This window comes from Castor canadensis, chromosome 2, assembly GCF_047511655.1.
Source record: "Castor canadensis chromosome 2, mCasCan1.hap1v2, whole genome shotgun sequence".
Lineage (NCBI taxonomy): Eukaryota > Metazoa > Chordata > Mammalia > Rodentia > Castoridae > Castor > Castor canadensis.
The window spans coordinates 171,109,423-171,131,505 of NC_133387.1; the positions used below are offsets into that span (position 1 = coordinate 171,109,423).

Here is a 22,083-nt window from a genome sequence, read left to right on the forward strand (position 1 = left end):
AAGGAAGCCATCCCAAACATGGAATAACTGTGCATGCAGTTGCTATCTGAAAAGTTGCTATGCTACATAAGTCTGTATTGTGACTTCTCCTGCACTTGTCTCTTACCTGACCACAGGCCCCATGTGGCGATCACCAGGATTTATTTGTTCATGCTCCCACAACAGCACATAGTAGGCATGCTTCAGAAATTTGTACACTAAAAGATGAGTTTCATTGCTTTGAACTCTTAATACTTTTTTACTTTCTCATTGCACTTATGACTTTTTTATTCATTTATTCACATGTGCATACATTGGGCCATTTCTCCCTGATCCATGCCCCCCCCTCCTCGCCAACTCCCTTTTCCCCCCCAGCTCCCCTCGCTTCCAGGCAGAACCTGTTCTGCCCTTATCTCTAATTTTGTTGAAGAGAAAGTATAAGCAATAATGAGAATGACAAAGCGTTTTTGCTAGTTGAGATAAGGATAGCTATACAGGGAGATTCCTTACATTGCTTCCATGTACAAATGTGTTACAACCCAAGTTGTAAACAGAACTTTCTCAAAAGAAGAAATTCAAATGGTCAAAAAACACATGAAAAAATGCTCACCATCTCTAGTCATAAAGGAAATGCAAATTAAAACTACACTAAGATTCTACCTCACCCCTGTTAGAATAGCCATCATTAGCAACACCACTAACAACAGGTGTTGGCGAGGATGGGGGGAAAAAGGAACCCTTGTACACTGCTGGTGGGAATGCAAGCTGGTGCAACCACTCTGGAAAAAAATTTGGAGGCTTCTTAAAAATCTAAACATAGATCTGCCATATAATCCAACAATCCCACTCCTGGGGATATACCCAAATGGATGTGACTCAGGTTACTCCAGAGGCATTTGCACACCCATGTTTATTGCAGCGCTATTCACAATAGCCAAGTTATGGAAACAACCAAGATGCCCCACTGCTGACAAATGGATTAAGAAAATGTGGTATTTATACACAATGGAATTTTACTCAGTGATGAAGAAGAATGGAATCTTATCATTCGCAAGTAAATGGACGGAACTGGAGAACATCATTCTGAGCGAGGTTAGCCAGGCTCAGAAGACCAAAAATTGTATGTTCTCCCTCATATGTGGACTTTAGATCTAGGGCAAATACAGCAATATTGTAGGACTTGGGTCATGTGACATGGGGAGAACATATAAGGGAGGTACGGGGTTAGATAGAAAACCCAAAACATGAAAGCATTTGATGTCCCCACTCCAGAGGAACTAATACAGAAACCTTAAAGCGACAGAGGTCAACACAAGAAGGGGATCAGGAACCAGTGTAAAGATCAGTTAGAGATGAATCAACCTGGGTTGCAGCACATTTGTACATGAAAGCAATGCTAGGAATCTCTCTGTATAGCTGTCCTTATCTCAACTAGCAAAAATGCTATGTTTTTCTTATTATTGCTTACGTCTGCTCTTCAACGGAACTGGAGAAAAATGCAGAACAGGTTCTGCCTGGAAGCAAGAGGGGAACCTTGGGAGGTGGATGTGGGAAGATTGAGTTTGAAGCTATTTGGGCTATACAATGAGACCCTGTCTCAGGAAACAAAGTATATTGGGCATTTGACTTCCCTAATAGAAACTATGCTGGATTAATCTTGATTGCACTTAATCATGAATTTTTATGTGGGCATATTTTAGTTTTTGTTTTGGTTACTACAGTTTTTCTCACCAATTGGTAAATAGCATCTTTTGAAATAGATTGTTTGAAAGTAATAATCTTTTTTTTAAAAAAAGAAGTAAATCACCATGTTTCATGCAGAATGAGATTCCTTTAAAAAGAAAACTAACTTCAGGAATTCTCTATTATGATGAACTGTGCTGACCCCAAAGCCAAATTTTTGTTCACAAATTAATGACAGTTATTCCCTAAACTCGAAAAACAAAGTTATGAGAAAGTATGTTCTAGGAGTCTAGGGAGGGGGATAATTCAGAAAGAGCCTGAGTTATTCTTAGGAAAGTAAGGGCAAAGCTTCAAAAACAAAGTAATCAAACCTAAAAATTCAGGAAGAACTTTTCCCAAAGGATTATTCTGGCAGCATGTTGAAAAGGGGTTATAAAAGCAGTAAGTTCACAACCTGAACAATGAGTTAAGTAAACGTTAGGGAAGTATTTCCTTTCTTACTCTAAGATCAGGAATACCTTTAGCTTGCTTTCTATCACTGGGCAGAAATGCTCCTAAGCTTGGGATGGCATATAAAGTACTGTTTGTTACATGCCACAGATTGCCTTCTGTGTAAATGGGAGGTAAAGGTGAAAGCTCTATAACTTAGGAAATACCAGCTCTTCTTTGTAACAACAGAAATTAAAGAAGCATCACTCTGTCAGACCTAAGTGGGAAGCTCTCCAAAGATTTCCTCAGCCTGGGGAAAAGAGTTGTCTGGGCTTGTAGGTTTCATGGAATACTGCACTTACCTGCTCAATTTTTTGTGGGGTGGGGGCACTCTACAATCTTTTCCTTGGAGAGACTGTCCTACCAGGGGCTTTCCTGGTAGCGAATTGATTACTAAGCATCTTCTCAGATACTTAGATCAGCCACTCAGAACTGCAGTGGATTTAAGGATGGCCTTGAATTTCACCTAAAGATATGAAGGAGCTGGGAGAAGGAAGAACTTTTGCCTAGTTAGATTCCTTCTAAGACCAGTGAGTGAGATAAGCCTAAAATAAGGAAGTGAGCCCAGTTTAAGTTATTTAACTACCTCTACAAGTTAGGGAATTAAAGGTATACATCTATATGTGTATGTGTCTGTATACACCTGTGATATATATGTGTTTATGGTGTATAGACAAGAAAAGCAGTAGGGAAGGGAGCATATAGCTTTGTAATGCATAGCAATTTATGGTATGAATGCCAGCAAATTTCCCATGAAGTGTCAGCAGTTTTTGCATACAAATTTATTTTTAGAGAAATACATGTTTACTAAGTAAAACCACACAGTATAACAATAGTAACCCCTTATTCTACTTTGTAAGGGATTTGGGGTAAAAAGCAGATGTTGCATCTTGTTTTTTTGTAATTGGAATGTCAGAGATTGACCTGTGGCAGCAGTGTTCAGAACTTTGACTCATTTTGCATTACTTTTATCTAAGTTTAGGATGTTGGTGGAAAAATTTCTAATAGATTAGACAGTGAACTTTGCTTCATGCCTTACTAAGTACTTGAATTAATTGCTTAGTCATGTTTTATAACCACAGTTTGCTTTTCATAGTGTAAAGATCTATGCCATATTCTGATGGGGAAGTTATCCTCATATGCTGATGGTGATTATTGGGGGTTGGGTTGCAGACTGGTGGCTTCTTTTTGGGAAACAACTTGATGATATATATTGAGTCTTAAAAATGTTTGTACTCCTTAATCCAGTAATTCTACTTCTCAAAATCTAACCTAAGGACATAATTTGAAGGGTGGCTAAAGATTTATGAGCAATAAAATTCATGGCAGCATTACCTATAATAGCAAAAAAAGTACACACACACAGACACACACACACACACACACACACATTAAAAAGTAGCTTAACTATCCAAAAGGTTAAGTAGATTAAAATGCATCAATCCAATAGAGTATTGCAGCTGTTCATGAAGGATTTTAAAAAGGAAAAAATGATCATTAGATAGTAAATTATTGAACATAAAGTTTACATGTGTTAAGATCTCAATTATGTAAATATATACATATATGAAAAGGACTAGAGGGAAGTGCATCAAAATATTATCTGTAGGTGGTGGAATTGTCATGTTTAATTTTCTTAAATACACTTGTGTATTTTACCACATTGTAAACTGAATATGTAACCTTTTAAAAATCAATGAATATTTGTAGAAGCTTTCTGTTAACAATTTTCCACTTAGAAAAGTAACATAGTCATTGTCAAATATGTGGGGAAAATCTTGAATATTGTGTTTAAAATAATACCAGGCATTATGTTACAACACCGGATTTTTTAAAAAAGTTATAATTGAGATAAACACTGTAGTCTAGAAAATGACAATGTGATTTCAATCAGAATTCTGTTCCATCTGATGTGACTTAAGTCAGAATTCTGTTTTTAATTTTTATATGAAAGTATGTCGTGCTACATATGTAGGAGCAGAGGTCAAACAACTTTTGGCAAACGATGTGCCAAAGTGGCGTGTGGTAAGGAGTGAATTGGTTTGTTCTTACTGTGGATCTTTCCTCTGATGGCCAGTATTTCCAGCTTAGAAGAGAAGGTCAGAGGAGGGTAGGATGACAACTGTGTTGAGGTGGAAAGGAGTGTTGTCTCTCCAAGGTAAATTCCTGTGGGTGACAGAGATGACATGCATAATAAGGCCAGATGGGAACCTTGTTTAGTTGTGATAATCTTGGCCAAAGTTGTTCATCTGCCAGAGCAATGTAGAAGGGGTGTGTGTGTTTGGTTTTCTAATAAATTACCAGTTAAATGTCAATAACACTAATATCTCTAAGGATTTCCTTTTTTGTTATTATTTTTTGATTCCGGAGTTCAAACTTGGGGCTTTGTTCTTATGCTTGTTAGGCAAGCACTCTACCACTTGAGCCATGCCTCCAGCCCAAAGATTTCCGTTTTTGAAAATGACATGGCATTGAGTGGTTTTCCAGTAGTGCCAGTGGCTCTGCTCTGATTTGTGCATCTCTCACCTTCTGTGTGGTTTGTGATGTTCATTGATGAAGTTTCATCTGATGTTCTCTTGATGGCTGTTGACTTTTATTTCAAACCATCTGAACTGTAAACAACAGAAGACAACTCTGTGTTCTCATTATCATAGTTCTCCAACAAATTGAGCAAGCTTGCCATGAATAAAAGGAAGCTAGGTCAACAAATATTTAGTAAATGCCTTTGATGGCCATCAGTACATTCCAACTTCCAGAATCAACTGAGAACATGTTAAGAGAACCCAATAGAAAGACAGACTTAAAGGAGACTCCTGTGTGATAGTATTTAGGTAGCAACAATGAGCTGTATAACTTTAAAAGGCAGCTGTAAAGTAAGTCGTATGCTAGGGTTAAAGATGACGCTGAGATTTTTTTCACTACTTTTTTTAAAGCAAATAATAAATAATAAAGGTAGGAGGTCATAATCTGAAGTCAGCTCTGGTCAAAAAGAGACCCTACCTGAAAAATGACTAAAAAGCCAAAAAGGGCTCAAGTTGTAGAACAACCACCTAGCAAGCGTGAGGTCCTGAGTTCAAACGATAGTACTTTGTATGAGAGTTCTGAATCCAATTGATTTTCACTGTTTCCATAGTTAACAACCAGCTGTTCTCACCCACCATGCCCTCATTCGTCTCCTGGGGGTGCTACAGTATCTCCTGATTGCTCTTCCTCTTTTACACCCGTCTCACTTTTGTGTGTCTTCCATCAGTTGGTGATCTTTTTAAAACAAATGAGATCATGTCACTTTCTTTCTCCAAGCCCTCAGAGGGCTTTCTGGTGTGTTTAGAGTAAGTCTCAGAACCTTGGCCTTCAGTGCTGGATTTGCTCACTCAGCTTTTCCCTCTGCTTTCATCCCTTATCACTCTTAGCACTCCTACCATGGAGTGCTAAGTTCAATTCCAACACAGTTCTGCACTTGATGTTCTTTCTGTTTCAACAATTCACAAGTCTGAGGTTCCCATTTGAAAAAAGGAAAGGGAACTAGTAGCGCCTATGTCATAGGGTTCTTGTGAAGATTAAATTAGTATATTAGAAGGACTAGCACATTGTAAGTGTCAGCTGTGATTTTGTTGTTTTCATTGCTGTTTCGGGGAATATAGAGGAGGAATACATGTTGGTTGTGTTTAGATGCTGGTGAGAGGTATAACTTGAAATGTACTCGGGCAGTTGAATACATTCATTTAGAATGATTAGTTATCTATAATAAAAGGCATTCTAATAAAAGGGAGAGTGAGCAAAACTTCTAACTCTAGTGTGTATAGATCGATCCCTATGTGACTTGGAAAGCGTGGATCAGTCAGTGCCTAGGATTTGATGCACTTTATACAGAGCTGTCAAAGTCGAGGGTTGCCATCTTGTTTATGACTCCAATTGTCCAGATTAATAATTTCAATCATTTTATGGTTTAGATTTTCTTTCTCTCTCTTTTTTTTAAATGCTTTCTAGTGAGCCAAGACCTGGATTTTGTCTGGAAATCTGTCCTGCCTGCTTCTGCAATTGGGCGCTATGCATCCAGATCTTGGATCCTTAGGAACATTGCTATATGTTATTCTTGTGATTCTGTGTTCTTCTGTGAGTTCAGGTAAGAGGAGAATGGTGGGGTTTGGACTGAAGCTTTTCTCTGTGTTGATCCTATGAAGAAAAAATCTTGACTGCAATATTTTGCCAATAATGGCAGTTTCTAAAGATCTTTCTAAGATTTGCTTGATCAGCTATGTGATCTAAAAACTTAATTAAGCAAGGTAAGGATCTCTTAGGGGTGCTTCCCTAAGAGAAGGGGGTCTTAAAAATATTCTCCAATCATGCTTCTTTTAGTAATGGGATAGGTTACAAATTTCTGAATTTGGAAATGACAATCAGAATAAAATACTGACTATGTACCACTAAAGAGTTTTAGACTCATTATGGCATAGTGTTCAACTTGGCGTGAGAGAACCTGGTTCAAACCCCAGGTCTGCCACTTTTTCTCATGACCTTGCCTAATTTATTGTCTACTCCCCTGGGTCACTGTAAAGCTTAAATGTGATTATAGTTAAACGTATGCAAGCCTCAAGCCTAATACATAGCCCACATGCATTTCTTTTTTATTTTAGACTTATGTAAAGATATAAATATAAGTATATACAAATATAGTGCTGTTTATTTATTGAGTCATTTATTTACTTATTTATTTTGGCAGAACTTAGGTTTTGTGCCTGCTAGTCAGGTGCTATATGACTTGAGTCACACCTCGCCAGGCCAAACTGAACGTCTTTTATTTATTTCTTATTTTGTGAGTTGACTATTTATATTCTTTACTCATTTTTAGTCGATAGCTTTTTTTTAATGTGGTATTGGGGTCTGAACTCAGGGCTTTATGCTTGTTAGGCAGGTGTTCCATGGCTTGAACCACATTCCAGTCCGTGGGTAATATTTATTATCTATTAAAAATACTTTTATAACTATATTAGGTTGGGTAAGGGAAAATTTGATTTAGAGATTTTATTTCTGTTTATATTTTGCTAAACAACAATTCCAGATTTAGCCAAGAGAGGTGTTTCCTCTAATCTTTAATCATTTCTGAAGATTACGTTACCAGTAAAGGGAAACTCAACAGTTTATTGATTCTTTTTTTAAAGTATTTTATTTATCATATTAATAGCATTCCTGCTTCCCCCTTCCCTATCTTTGGGAAGGAAGAGGAGAAGGCTTTATTTTAGTGGAAGAGCCACCCCTCCTTGCCCAAGTTCCAGGAAGAATAGACATAACAAACAAAACTATTTCAAATAAAAATATTAATAAAGTATTATTTTACTAATAATAAAATAAAAAATTTTATAAACAAATAAAAATATCAAGTTTTATTCACAAGAAAGGATAGAATTCATATTTCAATTGCAGCTTCCTAAATTTTATGTTTTCTTAAAAGCTGAACGTTATTTTATGTTAAAATAAATAAATGTCAAGTTTTTATTTATAAAATAACTTGCTCTTATAAGCCAAATTCCATTGGTAAAATGTGAGAGGATTCTTTTTATTTTTAAGTCATCTTTATTTTCTTTCTTTTTTTTTTTTTGGTGGCAGTGGGATTTGAACTTAAGGCTTCATGCTTACTAGTCAGGCACTCTTACCACTTGAGCTACTCTGCCAGCCCTCTTTTTCAGGTTTTTAACTTCCACTTTTTACAAGTTTTTTTGTTAAAAGAACAGTTTGTTATTTCTCATTAATGTAATTAATGTTGTATCTGATTTATATCATAAACATTCTTGTCTGATCTACCTTAATTGTTAAGTCCTAGGCTAATAAGGTCACTCACTTTTTTTTCTTCCAAAAGATAGGCATATAAGAATTTTGCTAAGGACTGAGGTATGGCTTAAGCAGTAGTGTCTGCTTTATAGGTGGGAAACCCTGAGTTCAAAACCCCAATCCATCAAAAAAACAATTGCTAGAATTTTTATAAACATCAAGAACCACCATATATACAGAAATGAGATTGTCTTAGTTATAAAGATTCATATGAAATGCATTTAATGTACATGTCTTTCTCTCTCCTTTTACCTCCTCTTCCTTCCCTTCTCTTCTCTGTTTGCATATGGGAATGTCACTTGTAGACTTGGTGCCTTATTTTCTTTCTGAGCCACTCTCTGCTGTCCAGAAGCTTGGTAGACCTGTAGAGCTACACTGTTCTGCTAAACCCATGACTGCTCACATCTCATGGATGCATAATGGAAAAATATTGGATGGAAACATGGAACAGATTAAGATTCATCAGGGGACGCTGACAATTCTTTCTCTTAACCCATCCCTTTCGGGTTACTACCAATGCATTGCCAACACTAGCACTGGTGCAATTGTGAGTGGCCCTGCAACAGTATCTACTGCAGGTGAGTGTAGTTTGGTCCTTGATATTTGTGGGCTTTCTTGAAATAATTGTTAGTACTTGCATTCTTAAATAGTGGGGAAAAATGCAGGCTTTTGGTATGAGACATGAAGGAATATTAGGTATTCTTATCCCAACCTTGACTTGAACTTCCATATAACTTGGAGAAAGATACTTGAAGTTAGCTTAGCCTCGTGTCTTCATCTATAACAATACTTTGAAGAAAAATTTTTTTAAAGTTACACATGACAGTTTTCTACTGTGAAATTGGAACAATTTCTTTTTGAGTTTTTAAAAGTCCTTAATATCAATAGTAACAAAAAAGCTGTTGCCTTGACACTCAATTATTTCATGCTGTCCTTTATCTTTCTTTCATATCTAATTGTTTTATTTGCCTTGATTACTGAGTGATTTTAATTTATTTAACTGAAACCAGGCTCAAGAAGCAGGAAAAAAAATAACTGACTGTAAAGAAAGGAATGTTGAGTATTGAACTTATGGAAAATCTGGAATGCGTGGTTTTTCTTAGTGAGTTTGAGCCATCTGCCTTTCAAATGGTGATGGCTTCCAGCAATGGAAAATGTCTTTGTAAAGGCACCCCTATTTACAGAACAAATCTGGATTCCCCAGGAGTAGTGAGTTTGTCATAACTGAGAAGAGTAAATGTTTTTGTAGAGCTGTGACCCATGTACAGCTCCAAGACTCACACTGGAGGGCTGAATTCTTAGTGGCAGGCTGCTGGATTCCATGGGCACTGGAGATAATAAAGAGTCCTTCCAGGCAGGCTCTGTCTGCAGTAAGCTTAAACTGTAGGAAATTGAGACCCAGTTAGCATGTGCAGGTAACTTAGACAATATTCTGTTTTGTTTTATGATGTCCTAGGTTCATTCCCAGACATCATTTTATTGCATTGTGAGTATTTACAAACAGGGAAAGTGAGTTTTGATGAAGGCCTGGATGAAAAAGGATTTATCTTGACAGACTGAGAATAATGCTTTATAGTTCTCCTTGGTATCTTAGGAGCAGCTTCTTTTTGTTTTCTTTTCTGAAGGCTGTAACTTCTGAAAAAAGGGTGCCATGATTTAGCTGTTAGCCCTCAGCCATGCACTTCTGCTCCAGCAGAGATATGTTGCTGGGCAAAATGACATACACCTGCAACCTCATCACATGGGGGCGAGGCAGGAGGATTGCAGGTTGGAGGCCAGCCTGACTACACAGCGATATCCTGTCTTCAAAACCAAAACAAATAAACAAGAAAAGAAAACAAAAAAGATCATGCTCCATTAGGGGCTGTCGTAAACAGCCATGCTTTAGATGTTTCTAAAATTTAAGTTTCCTTTGCATTCATTTATTCATTCATCTTTTACTTATTTATTTCAGTTCTTGGTGATTTTGATTCTTCAACAAAGCATGTTATTACAGCAGAAGAAAGAAGCACTGGTTTCATTGGCTGCAGGGTACCAGAGAGTAATCCTAAAGCTGAGGTGCGCTATAAGATCCGGGGAAAATGGCTGAAACATTCTACAGGTAAGCCCTTTTATGAAAAAACAATAGCACACACAGATCAAACGTTCATTCCATAACCTGCTAGTGAACTCTAGTGACTTGGATTAAAAAACAACAACAACAAAAAGCCACATATTATGTCAAAGTCAAGTGGAGGAAACTAAGGATGTGATTGTGCTCCCAACACCAAGAGGTTACTCCCTCAATCATTCACTCACATGCCACTTCCTTAGAGAAGACCTGCCTGCCCGGTCTTCTCTAAAAAGTATGTCTTATCACCCTGTCCTTTGTGTTCATCTTCATTTTTCTTTATTGAGGTATCATGCCTGATATTTGTTAAATGTATTTTTGTTTGCTTATTACTTATCCCTTTCCTCTGCTGTTGCTTACCCCTACTGGAACATTAGCTGCATCAATGCAAGGCCTTTGTCTGCTTTCTGCCTTGCTATGTTTTGTTGCCCGTGCCATGACTGGCAGAAAATAGCTATTCAATGTGTGTTTATTTTTAAAATAATGAAGGTATAGATAATGAATGATTACCATGTTAACCCCTGCCAGAGGTGGAGATTTGTCCACGTGGTAGCTGTGGACATTGTCCAAAATGCTTCTGTTTGCTAAAATATTTCTGATGGGTTCAATTTCCTTCCGTCAGTACTGTTGACTTCTTTTCTTTTCTTCCTTGACTTTCCCGTTCTCTCAGTTTAGTGAAGTTTTCTTGATTGCTTATTTGCTGCTAGTCTTACATGTAAATCTAAAGCACAACTGTGAGCTATTGCTAGTTTTAGTTGTGCTGTGGTCTTCAGAAGAGGAGAGGCCTGACTACACTCTTTACCTTCCCCAGGGAATTATGTCATCCTCCCATCAGGAAATCTTCAGATTTTGAATGTGTCCTCAGCAGACAAGGGATCCTACAGATGTGCTGTTTACAATCCTGTCACCCATGAATTAAAAATTGAGCCCACTGGCCGAAAGCTCCTTGTGAGTCGTAAGTATTTGGGAGAGCAATGGTGCCTAGCAAAGAAAGAATCCTTAAAGCATTGTTCATAAAAACTTGGAAAAGAAGAAAGAACTCATTTTCTTTTTCAAATCTTGTTTTATCATAAGAAAGCCTTACAGAAAGTTACTACATTAATGTGTTATAGAATATTTTAGAGCAACTTTATAGCAGTGGTAATTAAATTAGTGGCTAGTTGTGAATTATGAAAAAATACATCTGTTTTCTTTCAGATATGATAAAAAACCATGGCTGCTTTAGAGTTGAGGTGGCACTAGTTGTCAGGACCCATTAAAGGTGGTTTCTAGACTTCTACATCTCCCAAGAGCGTATTCAGAAGTAGTCCTTAAAGAACCACAAAAATCTTTTAATTTTGATCCTCATATAATTTTGTTGTATAAAGATTAAGTGAGAACATGGGAATGCTCACATCTTTGCTAAGGAAGAGATTGGAAGTGAATCCTCACTAATAATATTTTGTGTTCCCTCCCTCTTCCAGGCCCTTCCTCAGATGGTTTTCACATTCTTCACCCTGCCCTTTCGCAGGCATTAGCTGTTCTCCCTCATAGCCCTGTAACCCTGGAGTGTGTGGTGAGTGGGGTCCCCGCCTCGCAAGTATATTGGCTGAAGGACGGGCAGGATGCTGTGCTGGGAAGCAACTGGAGAAGGCTGGATTCTCATCTTGCCACAGCAAGCATTGACCCTGCGGACTCTGGGAACTATTCCTGTGTCGTGGGCAACAAGTCTGGAGATGTAAAACATGTCACTTACATGGTTAATGTACTCGGTAAGATGTCACTTAATATAAATTTGAATCAGGCCATTTTCCTGGTTTAACGGATGTTTGAAAGGTATTTGTGAGCTAAAAATGAAACGTAATATCTAGGAATATCCACAGTGGTAGTCAGAACAAGGCTCTTTTTGCTAAAGGGCACTGAATGGGGCTGTATCTGGGTGAGATGTTTTTGGGGACCTCAGCTCTAGTCTCCTTACTTCATGCAGAGCATGAGTTCTCATTCTACATGGCATGGAGGACAGACACTAGTATTCAACTGAGCGGAAGACTCTGGGATATGGTATCTCTGTGTGGTATCCTGTGGTAGTAACTAAGAGTATTGACTAGAAAATGTCATTGCAAAAAGAAATCAGTCTATTTGCTTTTTTCCCTTCTGGCATGCTTTCAGACCATAAAATGAATTTACAATGAATAAAACATTCATTTATGAAACTATCATTTTGTTATTTTTTTATTTTTATGTTTTCTTAGTGGGACTGGGGTTTGAATTTGGGGCTTTGCACTTGCAAAGCAGGAGCTTTACCACTTGAGCCATTCCTCCAGTCCTGAAACTATTATTTTGAATAAAACTATTTTTGGCTCTTGTTTAGTGTGAATTCAGGGAAACTGTTACTTTATTTTAAATTAATCACCTGAAGTAAGTGCTAAGAGAAGCACAGGATTAGAAACTGTTCATGTATATTCATGTATGTTAGGGGAGCTAAGTGGTTGAATCAATCTTAAAAAAAGAGGTTCTAACTTATTAGTCACATATGGCTTATCTATTAATGAAAGTTAATACATATTTCATTTTCTTTATGACCTCAGCAGATAGCGCAATGTGAATAAAGAATACAACTTGGTTTCAACTACTTGTTGTTGGTAGAAAAATGATTTTGTATAACGTGATAATTTTAAGAAGTATCTCTTGAGGGCTAGAGTTTAATGTGCATTTTTTTTTTTTCAGAACATGCTTCAATTTCTAAAGGACTTCAGGATCAGAAAGTGTCTCTGGGTGCCACAGTACATTTTACCTGTGATGTTCATGGGAACCCAGCCCCCAACCTCACCTGGTTCCATAATGCACAGCATATTTGTCCTTCCCCGCGGCATCTGACTACAGGAAATGGGCTGAAAATCACTGGGGTTACCATGGAAGATTCTGGGTTTTATCAGTGTGTTGCAGATAATGGGATTGGATTTATGCAGTCCACTGGGAGACTTCAAATCGAAAAAGGTAAGCTTTTAGGGAATAGTTAAAAATGAAGTTACTTTTACTAAAAGAAAATAACCCTTTCACCATACCAGAATTGTTCATTTTCCATGTTCCTTTTGAGAGACGGATAGGCACTTCCTTGAAGAAACCACCTTATTTTAACAAGCACATTAAAAATTTGTTTTTAGGCTTTGTTTTTGTACATTAGTGGGAGAGCACTAACCTAGCATGTATGAAACCCTGGGTTCCAGTACAAAAAAAAAAATTCAGGAAAAACTGTTTTTAAGAAATATGTTTTCAACAGGTACTGTGTAGTTTTAAAAGATATATGTTAAAATCTCTCTCCCTTTCACTTCTGTTCCATAGCCAGTCAAGTCCCCTCTTTAGAACTGTTCTTATTAATTTCTTGAATATCCTTGTATGTGTGCATATAAGCAGTTATCACACGTGTATGTGCATATATGTATTTTTATAACAGTTGGGTTTTTTTTTACATAAATTGTGGTAGAATTCTTTCCTTAAAATTTTCACTTGATATTTTCACATGTGGTACATAAAAGAGTATTGTCATTCCTTTTGAAAAAATGGCTGCTTACTCCTCCATTGTACAGTGGTAGCAATTCGACTAGTACTTTATTGATAGCTATTTCTAATCTTTTGCTATTACCAATAGTTCTATAATGAATGACATTCTGCAAAGATTATTTTGTGGATCTGTAAGTATCTCTCTGTAAAAGAAATTTCTAGAAATGAACTTGCAGAATAAAACCAAAAATGTGTTAGAAATTTTGATACATATTACTAAATTGTTTTCCATTATTATCATGAGTCTGTACTCTCGTGAGCAGTGTATAGCTCTGCCTATTTCCTCATACTCTCACCAACAGAGTAGGGTCCTTCTTTTTTTTACCAATCCAACGAGCAAATCAAGAAAAAAAAAGTTCCTTGTAGTCTGTTTTTTATGAGTGAAGTTGGGTGTCTTTTTATTTGTTGGTGAGGCATTTCTCTGTGTGTTGACTGTCTTTTTGCTCATTTAAAAATTTAGGTTTTGGCATTATTTCTTACTGATTTGTAAGAGTTATTTATATATATTAGGGAAATTAATTTTTTTGAGTTGTAAGCATTTCAGTTTTCAGAAAGTCATTGAAGTAGACCATCTTTTTGACCTTAGTGCAATTAATTTAGATGTTAATAATAAAAAAAAAGTTTTTTTTTAAAACAAATTGTCATGTATTTGGATATTTAAAATTATGTTTCGCATAGTTGGAGCAAAACAGAAATCACAGTGGTTATTTAAAATACTTTAAACTGAGTGATAATGAAAATGTCACAGATCAGGTTTTGTGGGAGATAGACAAAATGGAATTTAGCAGGACATTTGTAGTCTTATATACTCAGAAAAGAAACTAGTAAGGTTAAAAATTAGTGAATAAGGTGAGAGAACAGTAGAATAGATTCAAAAAAGCAGAAAAAGGAAATAATAAAGATAAGAGTAACAATCAATTAAATAGAAAACAAAGATAAAATAGAGGATCAATAAAGATAGAAGTTGGTTCTTTGTAAAGCCTAATAAAATGGACAGATCTTTGACAAAATTGATTGACTAAATAAAGCAAATAAACAATGTACAATGTACAAATAAACAATGTTAGGAATTAAAAGGGAGCTATAAGTACAAGTCTTATAGAGATTTGAAATTATATGATAACTAAAACTTTGTAATAATCATTTATAGATATAAACAGAAGTGTTTTGTGTTAGTCAGTTTTCCATCATTGTGACAAAATACCTGAGATGATCAATTTAAGAAGAGGAAAGCTTTATTTTAGCTCATGGTTCAGAGGTTGTATGACCCTGTTGCTTTGGACCTGTGGCAGCACAGTCTATCATGGCAGTAGCACATGGTAGAGGAAGCCTGTTTACTTCATGGAAGCTGGGAAACAGAGACAGCAAAGGGCCAAGGTTCCAATGTCCCTTCCAAGGTCATACCGCTGAGGCCTAAATTCCTTCCTAAAAGTTTCACCACTTCCCCATTGCATGACAGGCTGGTAACCAAGCCTTCAACACATGGGCCTTTGGGAGAAACTCCAGATCCAAACTATTGCATGGGCAGATTCTGAGGGAAAATCTAACTTAGCAAGGCTGACTTGAAGAAAAAGCCTGACTAGTCCTACATCTATGAAAGAAATTGAATTAGGAGTTAAAAACCTTCCCACAAAGAAAACATCAGGCCAGATAGTTTTATTGAGATTCTAACAAACTTGCAAGTAACAGAACATTCCAAATATTACACAGTTCTTCCAGAGAAAAGGAAAAGATGGAAACTTTCCAGTTAGTATAATCTTGATTCCAAAATCACAAAAGAATGGTACAAAAAAAGAAAATCAAAGGCCAGTCTTCTTTGTAAATGTAGGTGTAAAAATCCTAATTAAAATATTAGCAAGCCAGATCTGTGTGATAAGGAAAACACATCTTGATCAAGCAGTCTAGAAATGTGCCAGAAAATTTAATGTACCTTTACCTTGTTTTTTGAATAAAGGGGAAAAACAATATGAGTATGTCATAGAGGTAGAAAACCATTGAGCACAATTTGGTATCCATGTTTGATGCTCAGAAAAATGGAAATAGAAAGGAACTTCGTTAATTTCATAAAGGGTATCTAACAAGAACTTACATGGAAGATGACTTTTAATGGTGAAGGGTAAAGAGCACTCCCTTTAAAAGTTTTTCTAGTCATCATTGTACTGGAGATCATAACTATCACAGAAAGATAGAAAAAAAAATGAGAGTGAACCCAAATTGTTATTAATTTACAACTGGCAGGATTACCATTGTAGAATTATTTGAATAGTTTGCTGGCTTTTACTATTATATATCTTATTATTACAAACAATAACATTTAGCAAGGGACTGGATGAAGATGAATAAATAAGAATTACTTGCCTTTCTATATACCAACAACAAATGGAAAATATAATTTTTTTTAAAAAATCACTTTTTATATTAGCAACATAAAAGCAGACCCAGTTTCATAGAAAGATATTCCAGTTCAGAGATTTCAAAGTTAGTATTATATAGTTATCGCATGTTTTCAAAAACGTAGTTTCATACAATTCTAATTAGTATCTTATCAGAATATTTTGAGGACCTTGAGAAACTGATCCTGAAATTTATATAGATAATTAGAGGCTTGAGAATAACTAAGGCTCTAAAAGCAGAAGAAAAAGAACATGGAAACTTGCCTTAAACGTAGTAAGATCAGTAGTAATTTATTGTAGTGTTGTATTGGTACAGAAACAAACAGACTCTTGGAACAAGGTGGAAACTGCAAAAGAGACATTTGTGTGTAAGGACGTCACTGAGCTGGCACTGGAGATCACTGGGGGAGGATATGATTTCAAGTTTCAATGTGGGATAATCAATTATCAAAACCAGGAAAAAGTGAAATTAAATCACTGTGTATATAAAGATAAATTCTGAGTGGGCTAGAGACTTCAGTATGAAAAACAAAAAGGAAAAACTTTTGAAGAATATTTTGGAGATTATCTGAATGATTTATGGGGAAAACTTCTTGACAAGACATTTAAGAAAGCTAGTTTAAAAAGATGTGACTATAGTGAAACAAAACATTTTTAAAAGATACTATTAAACATGAAAAGAGAGGCAATAAACTAGGAGAAGATACTACTAACATATATAACTAAACAAAAGCATAGCATCTATTATAGACAACTGTGAATCATTTTACAAAAGTGATAAATGACCCATAAAAAACTAGCAAAAGGTATTTCATAGAGAAGGGGAAGTGTAAATGGCACATAAACACCTGAGAAGATGTTCAACTTCATTAGTACTTGGAAATGCATGTTGTGACTAGTGAGATAGCATTTTACACTCATTCACTTGGCAAAAGTTCAGAAATCTGATAAAATCAAGTGTTGGTTGGTTTCATCAAACATGAAAAACAGACCTGGAGAAAAAGAGATATGCTAGAGAAAGTCTTTTTCTGTTGATCAATATTCCATTATGGCTTACTTAAAAATACCTCCATCCAGATGGCTCACATCTGTAATCCTAACTACTTGGGAGGTTGAGATCAGGTGGATGGCGGTTTGAAGCTAGCCTGGGCAGGAAGTTCCTAAACCCCATCTCAACCAACAGCTAGGTGTTGTGGTGCGTATCTGGCATCCCAAGCTACACAGGAGACTGAGATTGGGAGGGTTGTGGTTCCAGGGCAGCCCAAGCAAAAAGCAAGACCTTACCTCCAACATAATAGGAAAGACTGGAAGTGTGGCTCAACTGTTAGAGCACCTGCCTTGTAAGCACAAAGCTCTGAGTTTGAACCCCAGTACTGTACAAATAAAAAAATATCCTGCAAAGAATACCAGGGCCAAAATGAAAGACTTGGGTGTCACTTTAATGTAGAAACAAAACATATTGTTCATGTCAATAGCAAGAAATATTGTTCATGTCAATAGCAAGAAATATGTATCAAATTTTATTTAAAACATTTTTTCTTCCCTACTTTTTATTGATTAAGAGTCTCCTAGAATTGACCATTTTCTTGAAGGAAAATTGAGAAAGGGCACTAATAGGAAGGGAGGTATCTTTGTTTTAATAATTACTATCACATTTCTGTATTAGGACAAAATGATTTTGTAACGTAGGTTCTATAATGCTCCTAATTATTGGTATATGAATTATTGTTTTTCATAGACAGTGGATTCAAGCCAGTTATAATCACAGCACCCACAAGTGCTAAGGTGGTAGATGGAGATTTTGTTACTTTGTCCTGCATTGCCACTGCAGTGCCAGTTCCAGTCATTCGTTGGTATGGCAGCCATGGATTGATAACCAGCCATCCGTCTCAAGTCCTTAGGTCTAAATCCCGAAAGTCACACTTATTAAGACCTGGAGGTCTAGACCTGGAGCCTGTCTACTTCATCATGTCCCGAGCTGGCTCAAGCTCTCTCTCGATTCAGGCTGTCACTCAGGACCATGCTGGGAAGTATATCTGCGAAGCTACAAATAAGCATGGCACCACACAGTCAGAAGCATTTCTCACAGTTGGTGAGTTACCACTGGTATCTTTTTCTCAGTGGAATAATGTCCTTTTATAGAAGAGGAAAGGGTGATTTGGAATTAGTTATTTTAATAAATATAGCAATCTCTCACTCTACACATTTTATTTTATTCATATGTGCATACAATGTTTGGGTCATTTCTCCCCGCTTCCCCCCGCCCCTTCCCTTCCTCCCCTTACCCCTTGCTACCTGGCAGAAACTATTTTGCCCTTATTCTAATTTTGTTGAAGAGAGAGTATGAGCAATAATAGGAAGGACCAAGGGTTTTTTCTAGTTGAGATAAGGATAGCTATCTACACATTTTCTGTATGACAATGAAATGTAGAACTGTATTTTTTGGGGTATGTCTCTGTACATGTTCAGAGGAACCTTGGTCTCCATTATGTTTGCAAAGTTTGTGCTTGTCAAATAGTACTTATTTGGGAGCAAGCTCAAAATATAACCTGTCTTTGGAGCTGGATACCGGTGGCTTACATCTGTAATCCTAGCTACTTGGGAGGCTAAGATCAGAAGGATCATGGTTCTAGGCCAGCCTGGGCAAAAAATGTTCGCAAGACCCCATCTGAACAAATAACTACATGGTGGCACACGCCTCTTATTTCAACCTACATGGGAGAGTAAGATTGAGAGGATCATGGTTCAAGGCCAGACCCAGCAAAAAAAAGTTAATGAGACCTCTGTTATAGTGCACCCCATCAGCCCAGCTATGGTGGGAAGCTTAAAATAGGATTGTAGTTTAGGCTGGCCTGAACAAAAAGTGAGAACTTATCCCCAAAATAACTACTACTGAGTTCAAACCCCAGTACTGCCAAAAATAAATAAATAAACACATGCATGCCTACACATATACATACACCTACACACACTTGTCTTTGGGATTAATGCTTTGGTTTTCCAAACTGCTGAAAATGTTTTTGTGGACAGTTTTTAGATGAGACCTTGATATAGTATTTAAAGCCTAAAAGGTTGGCCTTTACTGAGAATGTAGACTCCCAGACTAATTAAATACTTGTATGTTTGTATTTCCTCTGCCTTATCCAAAATTAGTTTTTGTCTTATCCAAAGTTATTTTTCTAATGGGATGTATAATATTAGTTGTTTATGTTCTGTTTTTTTATGATGGTGACTTAACAATTTATATGATTTTTATATGTACTGGTATATAGAATATAAATATTAATTAAAATTAACTCAATATTGACTTAATTCGCATTCATACCTTACATTAGTGGTTTGTAGTGGGTACCAGTATAGTGAGTTGGATAGACATTGTTGCTATATTTGCCTTGTTAGAGGCAGAATGTCCACCACTGCCTCTAGAGGTGATAACTAAGGTCCCCATCCTGGTGACCTTTAGTGGGTTTCATATGCCCCTTTTCATCATGGAGCCTTAGGTGTCATTGGTAAAAGAGCCTATGAGGTCAAGGTCAATGCTTATTCTAATCCTGGAGTCCACGTTTTTTCCTCGAGATAACAGGTATGGGGTTCCAGAATTCCCTAATTAGTTCACAGTCTGGTCCCACAAAGGTTTTCTTTTCTGGTCTCTCCCACCATGGTGTAGGCACCCTTAAGCCACAGAAGGGCCCTGTGGGTGGCTAAAGTAGAATGAAGGTTAAAGTAGATAGAGTTTTAATGTTTTCACTCCTGTTTCTTTTTGCATGCAAGCAAGGACCCTCCAGTTAAGATTGAAGCTAGAGGCTGGAAGAAAAGCAGGGGAAAGTCAGGGACCTCTATTTTTACCTTGTGCTACTCCATGAACATTAGAAGTGGGAATGATGTGTAGGTGACACGTGTAGGCTGTGTTAGAATCTTAACTCTGCCACTTAGAGCTTTGTAATCTGGGGTTGGTTACTGAACTTTTCTGTTTGTTTGCTGATATATGTCTCAGATATGGTGAAGGTGCCCTGCTTATAGGGTTGATATGAGAATCTGAAGAGCTAATATGTGGGAAGTACTTAGAATACTTTCCGGTAACAGAAAGACTTACATAAATACTAAGCATTAGGTTATGATCATTGCTATCTAGTTATTATTAGATTATAGTTATCCATTGTAATGGTGTTTGGGGGAAGAAAGATATGGTTATTGTTCTTTATAACCACAAGAACTCTCAAAGAAAGTAGTTGAGTATTGTATAAACTTACATGTATGTGTATGTATTTGGCTCTGATCAAATTTGTGAGCTGTGTGATGCAGGAGCTGCTTGGGTAGAATTTAACAGAAGTAATTGCTTTATGTAAATTTACAGAATAAGGAGACATAGATGTCCTGGTTATAGCTGATGGAAATTGGTATTTAGTCTAATTTTCTCACTTTAATTATGAGAAATCTGAAGCCCTAAGAAGTTCTTTAAGATTATTCCCTGCTCTAGTATTTGTCTTGATAAATATCACTTTATATATATAGTAACCACATCAATTACATACTAACTATACGGTAATATATTACCATTGTAAATATGCTCTGCAGTAATTATTAAGATCCAGCTGAATTTATTAAAGTTTAAAGTTCTCTTCTTTGTATAGAAATTGGAACCTATTAAATTCTACTATACTGATGGTCATTTACTTTGTTTATTGTGAAGGGGAAAGTGAGCAAGGTCTGAGAAAAAGGTGACTTCTTCCTTCTCTTTTTTCCTTTGTTTTTTGAGATCCTAAATGTACAAGAATTTGTTGAATGAGCTGTGTCTGTTCAAAACTATAATGGGAGTTGGCCTTGGTTTCCTAAATAGTGTAGGGTAGGAAGTTGCTCATGTGAGTGGTGACAGTGGGAACACCTTGGATAGATGTGGTTGTACTCCATATTTAGTTTCAAGAGTCATTAAATTTATTACATTGCCATAGTTTTACCAATCTTTTTTCTAATTAAAAACAATCTAGAATGGAATTCTACCCATTTCACAGAGTTGTTTTGAAGGTAAGTTGAGATGATACATGTGAAAACACTTTTAAAAAGTACAGATGGTTTTCAACTTAGAATGGTTCAACTTACAATTTTTTCACTTAAAATGATGTTGTGAAAGTGATATGCATTCAGTAGAAATCATACTTTGAATTTTGATCTTTTCCTGAGCTAGTGAGAAGAGCTATAACAGTCTTTCAGTGTTGGCAGTGACAGTGAGCCACAGCTCCCATTGGCCAGTCCATGGAAACAGGGAAACAGCTGATACTCTGAAGTATACTGTGTTGCTAAGTGAGGTTGTTTGGTAGCTTTGGTGTATTAAATGTATTTTCAGTTTAATGATATTTTCAATTTATGATGATTTTATTGGGATGTCACACCACCATAAATCAAGAAGCATCTGAACTGTTAAGGCCTTTCTTTAAATTTGTATCTAGTATCTTGTGAATGCCCACATTATATTACTTGAAACTGTGGAGATTACTTGGTTTCCCCCTTTTAGTAAAAGTTATGGGAAGTTTGCACTGCACCCGGTATAACACAAATGGAGTTTTGATGCTCTTTCAGTGGACAGACTTCAGAATAAAATTTTTCTCATGCCTCTGTAAAGTGAGGCATGTGGTATGGAAACTTCTGTGGCCAGACACCACTTCCCAGTGGTCAACTGTCCAGGAGATCCATGAAACTACTAATGATACACAGTTCCTTGCCCATCATCCCAAGCCACAGCTAATTCTTGGATTGCCAGAGTCCATTTCTCTGTATTAGCAGGCCCTAGATCAACCCTGCACATCCGCTGCGCATCTGACTCACTAGATAAACATGCCTGTTCCAGGAGCAATATTTTCAAGTTGTCTCAGTGAACTTTATTTGTTTTCTTCTACATTATTTTCTCACTAGCTTTTTGTTTTCTTTGATGAAGGATGCTTCTGGGACATTCTTTCTCTCTTTTAAACTAATAGAGAACTGACCTTATACTGTCGGTCTATTTTGTGTTGGATGTCTACTAAAGTTCAGTTGTTCTCCTAAAATCACACCAACCTTTACCAGGAATCT

General features: G+C 36.6%; 1 protein-coding gene across 9 annotated transcripts in view; it reads left to right on the forward strand.

Moving 5' to 3' along the window:
• Cdon (cell adhesion associated, oncogene regulated) overlaps positions 1–22,083 on the forward strand; it is an 89,306-nt gene that overhangs the window by 28,775 nt on the left and 38,448 nt on the right. For 7 of the 9 annotated variants that reach the window (XM_074066407.1, XM_074066406.1, XM_074066408.1 and 4 more), the window contains exons 2-8: positions 6,139–6,274; positions 8,283–8,555; positions 9,932–10,078; positions 10,899–11,042; positions 11,551–11,838; positions 12,794–13,063; positions 17,759–18,112. In XM_074066407.1, the coding sequence (XP_073922508.1) occupies positions 6,199–6,274; positions 8,283–8,555; positions 9,932–10,078; positions 10,899–11,042; positions 11,551–11,838; positions 12,794–13,063; positions 17,759–18,112 (1,552 nt within the window). In that variant the 5' untranslated portion in view covers positions 6,139–6,198. The remainder of the gene's footprint in view (positions 1–6,138; positions 6,275–8,282; positions 8,556–9,931; positions 10,079–10,898; positions 11,043–11,550; positions 11,839–12,793; positions 13,064–17,758; positions 18,113–22,083) is intronic. The other 2 variants (XM_074066411.1, XM_074066412.1) reach the window with 2 other exon arrangements.